Here is a 14,307-nt window from a genome sequence, read left to right on the forward strand (position 1 = left end):
GTTAGCACGTGTGCTTAGAAAGTCTAACATTTTTGATATTATCCTACACCAGTGGTTCTCAAACTTTTTCAGCATGCGGCCCCCTTTGTGTATGGTGCATTCCTTCACGGCCTGCCCAAAGAAAATTTATGACAAATTTGTTCTAAAACGTAACATTTTAATTAAACAAAACATATTAAATTATACAAAGTAGTGCTGTTGGTTAATAGCCTTATTTTTTTAGGTTTAATTTCACAGAATTCATGATAAATTAATGTATTTTAAATATGTCTTAAAACTGGGGCCCCCTGGCACCATCTCGCGGCACCCCTGGGGGCCCCGCCCCCCAGTTTGAGAACCACTGTCCTACACTACACAGGGAATAATATGGATTTAAAAAAAAAAACTTCCCAGGGCCCCAGATTTTATTTCCCCCCAGATTCACAAACTTTCAAGGATTTCAAGGACCCGTGGGAACCCTGGATGGATGCTTCCCACAGGCTCTGATATGTGAATCAAATACACAAATAAACCAACTACCCGAAATGCAAGTAGTAAGTCCTCAGTATTTGTCATTTTACTTGGGCGTCTCTGTGAGAGATCTTGACTTATAAAGTGACCTTTCATCATTTTTTAAAGAAAAGGTTTACACCAAAATGAAAAATCTGTAATCATGCTATCATCCCATGCCTTTCTGAAGTACGCATGACGTTATTTGGCGCAACACATAAAGTTATGACAAAAGTGGTGCAGTAGGTGCCAAGTCTACTTAAGCGAAAACATCCTACTGTATATAATCAGACTAAACTAAGACATTATTCAAAATCAAATAATTTTTCAACTTAAGTATGTAAAGCACAAATAGATAACATCTCACTTTATATAAACATACTAAATTTAGTCTGCACAAATAGCAACACATCAGTAACAAAACGTTATAATACAAGAACCAGTAAGATTTTGCTATTGTGTGCATGACTAGATCAATGATTTGAGGATCAATATAATCCTCTAATATTGTCTATGCTTAATTTATAATTTCAACAAGAACAATGAATAGCATGAATTATGTAAGGCAGTGGTTCTCAAACTGGGGTCCGGGGCCCCCAGGGGGGCCGCGAGATGGTGCCAGGGGGGCCCCAGTTTTATGACATTTTTATAAAATACATTCATTTATCATGAATTTTGTGAAATTAAACCTAAAAAAAATAAGGCAGCACTACTTTGTATAATTTAATGTTTTGTTTAATTAAAATGTGAAGTTTTAGAACTGTTTTTGTCATAAATTGTCTTTGGGGGGGCCGTGAAGGAATGCACCATACACAAAGGGGGCCGCATGCTAAAAAAGTTTGAGAACCACTGATGTAAGGGATAATGTTCAGTATAGGTAGCCGGTTGCTATTGCAGAAATAAGCCTTGACAGTGTAATTAATGTGATTTACCTCATAACTAAGGTAAGGAACATTTGAAATATTTTATAAGCTCATTTTTAGCGAATGCAGACCTTCTGTGAAAACAAGTTTATTTTCAGATATTTAAGATAAGACTTCAAATGTTACGGACACGCTATTTGGTTTAATCACTTGTTAATATAATGTCATAAATGTTATTAAAATACATATTTATATTTCATTTTTGTGTTGTACCTGTAAATGATTATCCGGGTTACCGTGTGTTATTAGTATTGAGCTGTTGTTATCTAGGAATAACAAATTTGCAAATGTCACGACTGTCCAATCAGAATCAAGAATCCCAATGAAACATGTAATAAATGCATTTGGAAGACACTTGTGCATTCAAGCTTGTGCATTTGATCAATATGTGTTCTCTGGAAATCAAACCCTCAATCTTTGTGATGCAAATGTCTGAGCATGTGGTGCAGCATATTTCTTGACAATTGAACAGATGTTCATGTATTTGGGATGCAGAGAGACTTACCTATAAATCCCGAGGAAGGAGGGTTGGGTTGAATGTCCTCCTTTGTGTTGCTTTGCACGAAATCCCAGAGATTCCAAATAAAAGAAGGATGCAGGATGTAAAAAGGCTGCTCTGGAAAGTTCTTTCTGTGAGTAATGTATGGTTTGAAGAGTTCAAAATCTGGATTCTGGTACCACTATGGTGAAAACAGAAAACAGTTATGCTAATCTCATGCATACAGTACTAGGGGTAATTAAGTAGCAGGTAATTCTCAAATCAGTTTTCAAAAGACAACATCCACAGAAGCGGATCAGATAGTTAATTTAAAGGACAAGTTCGGTATTTTACACTTAAAGCCTTGTTTTCAGATTGTTTATGATGAAATAGAACGGTTTTGACCGAAATTTGGACATATGATGCTGGCCTGAGAATTTTCGGGTGTTTGTTTTATCACCCTTCACCTCCACAATGGCAGCACAGGTGCACTGGAACAATCCTTCCCAATATGCATCAAACTTTCGTTTAAAAAGACGCGAAACTCACCGAGTGGTCAGGGGTGTTCACTGATATGCTCACACAAAAATCGGAGCAAAAGATGCTTTCCAACAGGTTTTATTGTAGTTTTTGTCCAACTCCATGAACTTGTATTAGATGTGCTGTGAGGTACGGTATTACTCCGCGTCGGGAACATTGTTTGTATTCTTGCAATTGGCAAAGGTGGATTATTGCCACCAACTGGGCTGGAGTGTCTATTATTCAAGCTCTCAACAGAAGAATGTTCGGGTGTGAGGCGTTTGGAAAAATAGGTCCACAAGTTTACAACGAATGGTAAAACACCTGTTGGAAAGCATCTTTTGCTGCGATTTTTGTGTGAGCATATCAGTGAACACCCCTGACCACTCGATAAGTTTCACGTCTTTGTAAACGAAAGTTTATTCCGTTTTAGGAAGGATTGTTCCAGTGCACCTATAAACCCATTGTAGAGGTGGGGGGTGATAGAACAAACACCCAAAAATTCTAGGGCCAGCATCATATGTCCAAATTTCAGTAAAAACCATTCTGAACAATCTGAAAACAGGGCTTTAAACTATAGGGCCAAAGACTTCCAACAAATAACGCTAGACTTTACATTTAACCACGTAAAGTCGACAGCAATAACAGCTGAACTGGAAAATCAGTAAATGTATTTTGTGCAATGATCACTCAGCTGAAGTTATATTAAAAAACATAATGCAATCTTAACTAGATGTGTTTCAGTCTCACACACTTCATGTTCATACACCTTTGTTTTGCAGCAGAGTAACATGAACAGGTACAGCAAGAACACAGTGACACCTAGTGGCCATGGATACAAAGCACAGCCCATCAAAAGATTCTGTCATAGACTAGAAATAAACCTGTAACTCTTTACAAATGATGACAGAACTGTACAAAACAAACATTTATTAATACTGAATGGACTAAAGAAACTGTTTATCTTACCTTTTGCAAGTCAAATTTATAAGGAGCAGGATCCCAGGCTACCAGAGTCATGTTCTTGTAGTTAGAACTGTTGTTGAATTTGTGCACGGGGTTTGCAAGAATCTGTTACAAAGGGTTTGATTCGTATCACTTACAGTTCTAGTTTAAAAACCATTTGACACTTGATACGTGTTAACTTGGACTGTGTATTTGTGTATTAAAGGGATAGTTCACCTTAAAATGAAAATTCATCATTTACTCATCTTCATGTTGTTCTAAACCTGTATTTTTTCTGATGAACACAAAAAATATATTTTGAAAAATGATGGTAAACACACAGCAGTAAGTGACCATTTATTTCCATAGTAGGAAAAAAATATTTTGGAAGTATTGTGATAAATGATTAAAAAAATATTTTGCTAAATGATGGTAAGCACACAGTTGACGGTACCCATTAAATTCCATCATATTTTTTTATTCCTACTATGGAAGTCTGCTGTATGTTTACCATCATTCCTCAACATATCTTCTTTTGTGTTTATCAGAAAAAAGAAATTCATACAGCTTTAGAACAACATGAGGATGAGTAAATGATGACAGAATTTTCATTTTAAAGTAAACTATCCCTTTATTGCAGATGACTCTTACCTGAGAGTTCATGATGCGAATGGTTGTTTTGTTGCCCACATCTTTTTCATAGCCTGTACAGGGTGCAGAGTTAAAACGCAACACTCCATCATGGGAATCTAGAATGTCAATGATTGAGAAAAAAAAACAAAATCTAAATGTATATATTTAAATGTATAATTTTATATTAGTTATATGCTGGGTAAAAACAAATTGTGACCCCAATTATGAGATTAGGTGCAAAAAAGTTTAATTACACCCTTTAATTTCAATCTTTGACATGATCTTACTAAAGTTGCAATTAAATGAAAAACAATTTTGTATTTTTTACAAATGACTTATCTGTGAGCTTCATTCTTTAAAAATTCATGTGATCCTCATAATCTTTAATCAAAAACACAAATCTTCTCTCCTCCTCAAAACGATCTCTCTTTACTTCCAGTCTTATGTTATTGCAAGTAGGCAGGGTCCGGGAAAAATTGCAGCGATTAGCAAATAGTAACATGACCCAGATTCAAATTATACAATCAGTTCTTTATGGACGAATTCAAGTCCAGCCCTAAGTTTTTCATTTCAGAAGCCGTAATACTAGTGTATATGTCACCAAAGGGAAAATAAGACAATTGTGTCTTCTGTTTCATGGCGACTTTAAAGACATCAAGGTTATATTTTCATAAAATATTCTTTACATTATTTGAGATGATTTTGTTGAAAACAGTAAATCACAAAAAATCACTATTGCTCCCTCTAATGCAGGGGTTCTCAAAGTTTACATTCAAAGGTCCAAATCTAAATTCTCATCATTTTCATAGGTCCGGAAAATCTGGTTATTACAAAAATTGTCAAGCATGGTAATCATTTTATGTAAATAATTTGTTTATATGACGAATCAACACAAGTACTTTCTATTAAAGTACATTCATAACAACTGTACAGTATTTTGCAGTTAAAGTAAAAAAATAAATAAACATGAAACACAAGAAGAATGCCAAAAGCAACAGGTGCAAAATAAAGAGCAACCTTATTAGAGAAATTGCACAGTTTGTCTTCCATCAGATGCATAAACCGTGGCAAAAAAGGTGTGGTTGGTAGACACTGGCCTAAATTAGGGGGCGTGCACACCAAAGCTTTTACGCCAGCACTGAGCGCCAAGAGTTGAAAAATATTCAACTTTAGGTGAAAAGCTCCGCTTGTCAATGTCAGTTCTCACGCGGCTGTCCAATCACAGTGGAGGAGGGGCGAGACATTACCACAGCAACCAACCGGCTCACAACTACAGTATAATATCACATACTAAACAGCTGGCATTTGGCGTTGTCCGTTTTCAGTTGCGTTTAAAGTTTTGGTGTGCACAACCCCTGATGCTACGTTTACACTAGCTGTGGTAGAAGCGTCAAGCACATGTGATTTCAACGTTAAGTCAATGTGAAGACGCATTGACGCGCATCTGGAGGTCTCGCGGCACAGATGAGGCGTTTGGCACGGTGCGGTAGACGCAATTCCGCCTCAATCGCGCATCTAGTTCGCACGAATGGCGTATTATGATTATACATATGTCGTTTATACGTATGTAGTGTATGCCGCGGTATGCGGGGTACACGCAAATGGTGCTTATTGTGCATTTTGCGTCAGACGCAAATTTGTGGCTGACGCCCGAGTTGAAAAATTTGAACGCCACGTTAACCAATCAGGAGCCTGCTTGGTGCTGTGGCAGCAGCCCTGCCCGGAGTCACTCATTCAGCATGTTATTGCCCGTGAGCAGTCACCCGGAGCTATACGACACAAGTTCTTATTTCTATAGAGACAGGAATAAAAAGGACCTTCCTTGGAAGAGTGTCAGTGAGGAGATTGGGCAACCTGGTAAATGCGCAATCAACATCAGTCATCCTGCAAACAGACAACGGCATAGCACTTGTCCCTCCCACAAGAAGCGGATTTTGCCTCAAGCATTTGACGCGTGTCTACAGCGAATGCATTCAAACTGTTCAAGCGGCAAACTAGGCGCAGTAGATGCGATTTTGACGCCTGAAACGTGGTTGGTGTAAACGCAGCATTAGGGGTAGGGCTGCACGATTTGGGTAATTTTTCCCATTGCGGTTATTGCTGCTAATATTGCGATGTGCAATTGCGATTATACTAAATGGTATCATGAGTCAACTTGATGGGTTTTAAGGAAAATCCACACACAGTTAAAACTAAAATGTGTATTTGTAAAACTAGAAATGTTTTCGTATTGCCACGTGATGTAGCAACTGCTCAGTGTCAGTAATCCTAAATCCAAAATACCGCCATACAACAGACATAGTTTTTTTTTAGCTACCAGATCACTGTCAATCTCCTCTGCATCCATCTTCGCTCTGGTATAAGTGACGACGCACACCACACGTGCACTGCCTATTTTGTTCGTTTTCTTTCTTTTTTTAAACAGCAAGGAAAATCATCAAACTGTTATCAGAAAGTTTGTGTTAACAAGTCCACACATTTATTTATTTAATATAATTGCAAAATTTTGCTGTCATATAATTGCACAGGCTGACATTGCGATTGCGATGCGATTAATTGTGCAGCACTAATTAGGGGTGCACCTATAAATTGGTCGATGATGCTTGCTATGCTTCTCAATGAATTACGATGAAATGCAGCTACATCCAAAACCCAGAGAGGGCGCTCTCATGCAGAAACTCAAATGCGCTGCAGATGAAGAACCATAAACACGCAGCTCCAGGAAATGGCTTAAGGATATATTTATATTGTTGTTCTTCAAACCCTTTCAAGTATTTTCATGATAATAAAGAATATGTATAATGATTATGTTTGACGAGTGTTGCTTTTTCAATTGCATGTGTTAAAGCGACACCATGTAGTTTTTCAACCTTCATAATAAATTTTCAAGACCCTTGTGATAGTACATCGACTTTAAATAGGTTAAATGACATGTCTACCATAGCCTGACGGGGTCTGTATTTACTCGTACTTTAAAACTTAGTAACCAGAGCACATAAAAAACTACAAAATTCGACTGCTTTACAGCATACGTCACTTCCTCCACACAATTTTTTTAACGTGAATTTTGCTGGAGGCTACTTAAGTAGTGTAGAGAGCAACTTCTATTATGTGTCACGGACCTATGACATGTACGACCCGGGTTCGATTCCCCTTTAAGGCAATTTTTTATATAAACTCAGATCCGAGCGTTTCTCTCTTCTCTCTTCCTCATTTGCTGCGTTCCGCTGTCACTCGCGTGACGTATTACAAAGCGGCAGACCTAAACACATCGGTTTACTTGGAATTGGAGCGCCAATTTTCACACAAAAGAGAGGAAGGTGGCGAGGGAGAGAGAGATGATGCAACAATATTTGTTTCGAAAAAGGCAAGGAAATACTTCTGGTCGTTTCTCAATTGGAAGGCGGCAGCCTCCGGAGGTCAAATATGCAGGCTGCATACGTCATCAAGCCTGGTTTATTAAGGTAAAATGAGCATTACATTCGCAAGTCATAAGCATACTAGTCAACTTTATAATTGTTAATATTCTGAAATAAGACAGTCTTGATGACGTGTGCAGCTTAGAAATACGACATCCGAAGGCTGCAACTTTCAGATTGAGAAATGGCTTCTGCCACGAGTTCCTCATCAGAAAGTTGTAACATGACTGTGTTTCTCCTTGATGCCTTAAAATGTTGATGGTTTAGCGTTTTAAAGGTTTAGTTTTTAGTTTAGTTTTAAGGTTGGCCAGTTCTTTCCTTTGCGACAGTGCTGCGGCGCTTGTGGCCTCTAGGGGCGCTAGGCATGAAAAATACACGTCTAGCGCCCCCTAGTGGCCAAAAAGTTCAGCTGTGTGCCTTTAAACGACTCAAACCAACAGTGATTTCAGATTGATAAGGACTTACTGATCACAAGCCATAATTCTTCAAATAGCTGTGCATAATATCTGGGTTTGGTGGCTTCCATAGATATGTATAAAGGCTAGATGTGTTACGGCGGAGTCTCTAACGTCATCACCTGGCGGCCATCCTACCACAGGCAGCTCGCTCACTAGTAGCATTGAGTTTAAATGGTGCAGGTACTTTTAAATGACCATAACTTGCTCAAATTTCTACCAATTTTCAAATGGTTTTTTTTTTTTTAACAAACATTAACGTGGCTATAATTGAAGAGTTTGGTTCCAAAACGCAATCAATCCATTTTGACAAATTTTGGTAAAAACGTGTTTTCTATACCAAGAAAGTGACAAGATGAAAACAACTATTTTCTGTTACAAACTTTCACATAGCATCTTTAGGTTATAAAAACATAAAAAATTCAAATCCATAAGTTGATTTTCAAAGATTTATTATAAAAACGGATAATTTTTTCCACAAAATGCAATAAATCCATGACAAGTTTTTATTCAAAATGCTATAAATCTATTGAATCAATAGCCTATATAAATGTGCATTCATCTTTGCCATGTTATATTCATTTAGTTGACTAGTTGTACACACTAATTAAAAATATAAACATTAATGTCATTAATCAAAACACTACTTTGTCATATTAAGATCACTGTCATTGCGGTTACTTGACGTCCTCGCTTAACGTCTTTCACAGAGATCAGCTGTAAAATGTTTTTGGTCCTGCTCGATTTTCGTTGACTTTGAGTAAAATTATGGACAGTTTTCCATAAGATCCTCTGGGGTCAATGTGTTAGCATGAGAAGCTTGATGCTGTCGGGAGAACAAGCACCCGTCTCCCGAGTGCCTCTCGGGGAAAATATTAGATGCTGATGGCTTACGTTTCTTTCCCATCACAGAAAACCATCACAGGTTTAGCGATGCAATTAAAGTATTATTTTGTTTTGTTTGTTGATCACGAAGTACAAAGTAGATGAGGAAAACTAGGACTCCGTGGACTCAGCGCGTCCGCCATTGTTTGTTTACATTGCGTGACTGGTGGGCTGTAATATCAGAAATGGATTTATTGCGTTCTGTAAAAAAGGAGCAGTGGCGTTTGTCGCATTTTGGGAAAAAAGGGAGAAAAGATGACAGAATAACACGGCGGATATTGGATTTTGCGTAAAATTAAGAATTTACTTTTAACTACTGACCTGATATAATACTGATTTTGGCAGTAACTCATTTTTTTCAAAAATGGCGTTTATCGCGTTTTGGAACCAAACTCTTCAATTCTGGATGCTTTAAAATGTTTCATGATTTTTTTTTTTGTATAAGTATGCAGTGTCATAGGTACATCTTTGACGTTTATAACAAACCGTTTGAAAATTGGTAGAATATTAAGCAAGTTATGGTCATTTAAAAGTACCTGCATACTTTGAGAACCCTGTCTAATGTTTAAGAAGGAAAAATGTTACTGTATTAAACTTAAAGCCTAATGTACCTTATATTTAGCCTTTTCTTTAACTTATTTAGAGTAATTTTTATTCGCTGACCTGAATCTGCTGTTTAGTATGAAGAACATAATGCTTTATAAATAATGTAGGTCTATGACTGTGTTCAGTCAATTTCACTTGCATTCAGTGATCCCTAGTGGGCAGCAAAGACAATACACAGTAATATTGTACATGGTTTATGTGTGGGCTTCCCTCTTATCTATCTAGCAATTGATCTATTTTTAGTTCTCAATAAGTTTTGCCTAATTTCTCACCTGGAGTATATGATTATATGCAAGGCTAAAGGTTTGTATAAACACACCCAATTGAAAAATTATTGTGTTGGCAGCACAAAGGTCATGGGTTTGATTTCCTGAGCACACACATACTGATGAAATGTACTGTATTGCCTAAATGCATTGTAAGTCAATTTGTACAGAAGTGTCTGCCAAATGCATAAATATAAATTTCAAAAGCACAAGCACATTAAAGGTACATAAACAACATTCATATGTACTGAAAGCTAAGGGAAACAAATGAGCCTTGAATAAACTATGAGAATGTCTATATTTGGCCAGACTACTCCTGTAATATACCAAGATTTCTAGGTATTGCTTTCAGATTTCACAGAAAGAGTGGATGTAGTTCTTGCGCATACTTCTCTGATTTTTTTAGCTGCCAATGTTTTCACCGTCATCATCTTGTTTTTGTTTTCTTACACTCTCATATATTTATCTTGAATGTTTTATTGTTCTATCACCTGCAATTTTTTTCATTCCACCTGGTAAACACACAGCAGTAAGTGACCATAGACTTCCATAGTAGGAATAAAAAAATATGATGGAATTTAATGGGTACCGTCAACTGTGTGCTTACCATCATTTATCAAAATATTTTCTTAGTCTTTTATCACAATACTCCAAAAAAAATTCCTATTATGGAAGTCAATGGTCACTTACTGCTGTGTGTTTACCATAATTTCTTAAAATATCTTTTTATGTGTTCATTAGAAAAAAATGCTACATGTTTAAAACAACATGAGGATGAGTAAATGATGACAGAATTTTCATTTTAAAGTGAACTATCCCTTTAAAGTGCACGGTAAACAATTGTGAAACGAATGTGGACCACTAACTTGGGTCCCTTGTGAGTACTGTACTTAAAGGAAAACACCACAGTTTTTCAATATTTTACTATGTTCTTACCTCAACTTAGACGAATTAATACATACCTATCTTTTTTCAATGCGTGCACTTTTAATCTTTGTACAGCGCCTCGTGAATGTATTAGCATTTAGCCTAGCCCCATTCATTCATTCATGTCAAAGTGAGGTTTATTGGTGTAACCATACAACATATACCAGAATAACATAACACCTAGCAACATTTTGTAAGAAAAATTCCACCATGCAGGTTTAACTGCTCCATACATCAATGTGCATGCGTGTGTGTTTGTGTATTTGGGTACAATTAGCCTTCACATAATGTACATAGTATTATTTAATATTTATTATTATTACAAAGCAACATACAGTGCAGTACATTCAATACATTTTATCAGTGTGTATGTACCCTGTAAATCAAACCCATGACATTTGCACAAAATACTAGAAGGTATGTCAACCTCTGTTTTAACTATCATGTATAATGCATCTATAGTATCTGCAACTTAATGAATTTACTTTATTGGGATTATTATGTTGGTTCGAGAAAGCTAACACGTTGTTTCTGTTAAAATTGTTATAATTATTCTTTCGGGAGTAACATGATCTAATCTAAGGGGGTCGCACACTGGCCACGCAGCTCAGCGCCGCGCCGTTCAAAAAAACTCGAAAACATTGCTTTCTATGAGTATACACACCTGGTGGCACATGTCCGCGCCGCCCAGCTACAACTCAGGAAGTTGCTCAAATCCCTGTCGCGCCACAGAGTGCCACTCACATAGTTTAACATTAAATAACATCATATTTGTCCCAAATCATTAACGATTAACATTGGCTGCTAACGTATATTTTGCATTTTGAAGTAGACGCTATCTGATGATGCTCGCGCTATTTAATGTGCACTTCCGGTTTTACCTCCGGATACTTTTCCGGATACCTCCGAGTTGTCCTAGACGCGACTCAACGCGGCGCGGCGCGACGCTGAGCTGCGCGGCCGGTGTGCGACCCCCTTAACTCATCCTAGAGCTTTTAAGCTACAACAATTAAACTTTGCACAAATCTGCAAACTGATCTGAATTTGGTTCCTATATCTTTTCTAAGGGATCATACTTACAGGTCTCCTAAACCGACAAATCAAACACCCCAAAAAAATACCATAGACATTAGTGGTGCACCGAAATGAAAATTCTTGTCCGAAACCGAAAAAGAGGAAACCAAGGCCGAAACACCGAAAGAAATTATTATGGCAATTATTCATACCATTGCGTTTTACCATTTATGGCTATCACTGTGTACTAACTTTAGGGGTGTGACAGATCATAAAACTCGCGGTATAAAAAAATCCAAAAATTTATAAAAAAAAGAACAAAGTTGCACATTAAGTAAGGTCTGAAATTAGCATACAGAAATTGAATTAACTGAATCATAACAATGTCTTTATTGTATAAATTAAATATCATTATTATTATTTTAGAGCTACAGAAATGATTTTCTCTTTGTCTTTGGTTGTTTGATTAACATTAATGACACAGACTTAAGTAGGTTAATTGAGGTTATGTCATGATTTCGGTTTTACCGGCTGCTATGTTTTGGTTTCCCTGTGTTTTGTGTTTGTGTCCTGTTTTGACAGCTTCACACGTGCGCGTCTCTCTCACGGGTGTCATTAGTGTTATTTCTTTCACCTGCGTCACTCCACAGCTGCCCCTCATTTTGTTCGTGAAATCGGTTTGCTATTTAATCCCTGCGTGTTTTGTGTCTCATTGCAAGTCCGTCTTTGTATGTGCTCGCCTGTTTCTAGCTCGTCTAGATTCTTGTCCTGTCCTGTCCTGTCCTGTCTTGTCTTGTTTAAGTAGTTTATCTAGTCTGTTTGTAGTTATTTCCCCAGTTAATCTGTGCTCTCTGCTACCCGGAAGAATTGGATTATCGCCTCACGCATCATCTGCTGTCCTCTGCTTTATCCATCGCATTAAAGACTGCTTATCTCCATCTACGAGCAGAGGATTCACGCCGCGGCTTTTCCGCTGTCCAGCAGGGCTCCATACTCTCTCCCACCGTCTGTTTAAGTGTGGCCGGAGCCTGGAGGAGTGAGGTTCTCTCTCAGCCCAGTGTGTGTGTGCTCTCCGCCTTTTGCCGTCTGCCTCGGAGTGGCCTTTGCGCCCAGACGTGCTACTGACTTTAACTTCATTATTATTTCAATAAACCTTTCTGTTCATCTGCACTGGGATCTCTCTGGGTGTTTCTCTGCCTAACAGGTTACCGTCTCTTTAAGACCAAATAACCACAGACTGGTTTCTGACTGTAATCTATGCATAAGAGTAGACATAAAAAATTTGTTTATTAGAAAAATAATACTGTGGAGATCATTTTGTTTGTATGTGCCCTGTCAAGAACAGAAAGATTTTATGTTCGATGGCTTTTTGAAATACGTCTCTTCGTGTATGCACTAGTGATGCGCGGGTCAATGTATAAACAGCCCGCACCCGACCGACGTTTTCAACTAACCTGCCCGCAACTCGAAAGCAAAATATATATATATATATATTGTACCCAACTCACTCCCTTCCCCGCATTTTTAAAAGTAGTAATTGTTTAAAATAGCCGACCACGACCCGAATATCATTTAAAATATTTTTGGATGACTCGTAACCGCTCATTTCAGATCAACCCGCGCATCACTGGTATGCACTACTGAGTGCACTTAAACACGGGCGCACACAGAGACAGATGGCAAATTCCAAACGACACAGCATATAGAACAAGGAAGACATCAGCCCGTTTTGGGGACATTGAAAACAGCGCTATAGAGATATGTAAATTGTAAATTTTACATGTGAAACATGAACACATGTTATATTGCACACTGTAAACACAGTCAAAGCTTCAAAAACACAGAAAGAATGGGACCTTTAAGTTTGTTCACAAACCTTGTATAGTTTTAAATATTATACCTGCACAACTCACCAATTTCTTGTCCTAAAGATGAGTTAAGGATTGAGCCCGCTGACATTACCACAGCACATGTCCTGTACACCTTCTCCAGGGGTTGTGTTGGAACCAGCTTTTGAAAGCCTAGGCGAGTAAATGGCTGTTCAGAGCCATCCAGAATCTTGATCTGGGCTTGCTGTTTTAACTGACACAGTAACTCCTCCTTTCCCCTTCTTGTGTTTCGTTGGCCTTTGTAGAGAACTTTGTGCTTATTGCGACGAACGTTATCTTTCATGGCTTGTCGTAGCCGTTGACTTAACATATTGGACGACACCTGTTCATTCCACAGACCTTGGATTAGCGACCAAGAATTGTCAGTATTAGTTCTGATCTTGCGTTTCCTAATCCCTTTATTTCTGAAATATAGCCAATCATCCAGCTTGACAGGAGCTCGAAATACTTGTCTGCTCTGGAAAGAACCCCTCCTCTCTGCGAACCGAAGCACGCGGGTTTTGCTGAATTCTTTGATGTCTCTGGAACTATGCTTACTGTCCGAGATTGATTGTTGAAGATCGAGGGCCGAGATGGAAACTGGCTTGTGTGGCTGGTTAACCTGAGAGTCTGAAAAGTAGGTGAAGAAAGCAAAGAAGAGCAACATCCAGACCAGCAGCATCACCAGCAAAAATTGAGCCGACTGCTTCATGACATGTCCAGGACTCTGTCCAAAGGCTGTCATCACCCCGTTCCACATATCTCAGCCTGGAGGAAGACAAAGATTTAAGATTTCGTGAGTGCTAGTGTTGCTCTTTTGACCAGACCCCCTTATATCAGCATGAACTCCCATGCTCTCCAGTTCCCAGGTAATTTTGTG

General features: G+C 38.1%; 1 protein-coding gene across 5 annotated transcripts in view; it reads right to left on the minus strand.

The window, feature by feature from the left end:
- The window catches only part of st6gal2b (ST6 beta-galactosamide alpha-2,6-sialyltranferase 2b), a 48,303-nt gene that overhangs the window by 6,759 nt on the left and 27,237 nt on the right, over window positions 1–14,307 (minus strand). For all 5 annotated transcript variants that reach the window (XM_055214225.2, XM_055214224.2, XM_073870872.1 and 2 more), the window contains exons 2-5: window positions 13,473–14,195; window positions 4,006–4,103; window positions 3,379–3,480; window positions 1,918–2,092 (exon numbers count right to left, since the gene is read on the minus strand). In XM_055214225.2, the coding sequence (XP_055070200.2) occupies window positions 1,918–2,092; window positions 3,379–3,480; window positions 4,006–4,103; window positions 13,473–14,187 (1,090 nt within the window). In that variant the 5' untranslated portion in view covers window positions 14,188–14,195. The remainder of the gene's footprint in view (window positions 1–1,917; window positions 2,093–3,378; window positions 3,481–4,005; window positions 4,104–13,472; window positions 14,196–14,307) is intronic.

The sequence above is a fragment of the Misgurnus anguillicaudatus genome, chromosome 8 (genome assembly GCF_027580225.2).
Source record: "Misgurnus anguillicaudatus chromosome 8, ASM2758022v2, whole genome shotgun sequence".
NCBI classification, from domain to species: Eukaryota; Metazoa; Chordata; class Actinopteri; order Cypriniformes; family Cobitidae; genus Misgurnus; species Misgurnus anguillicaudatus.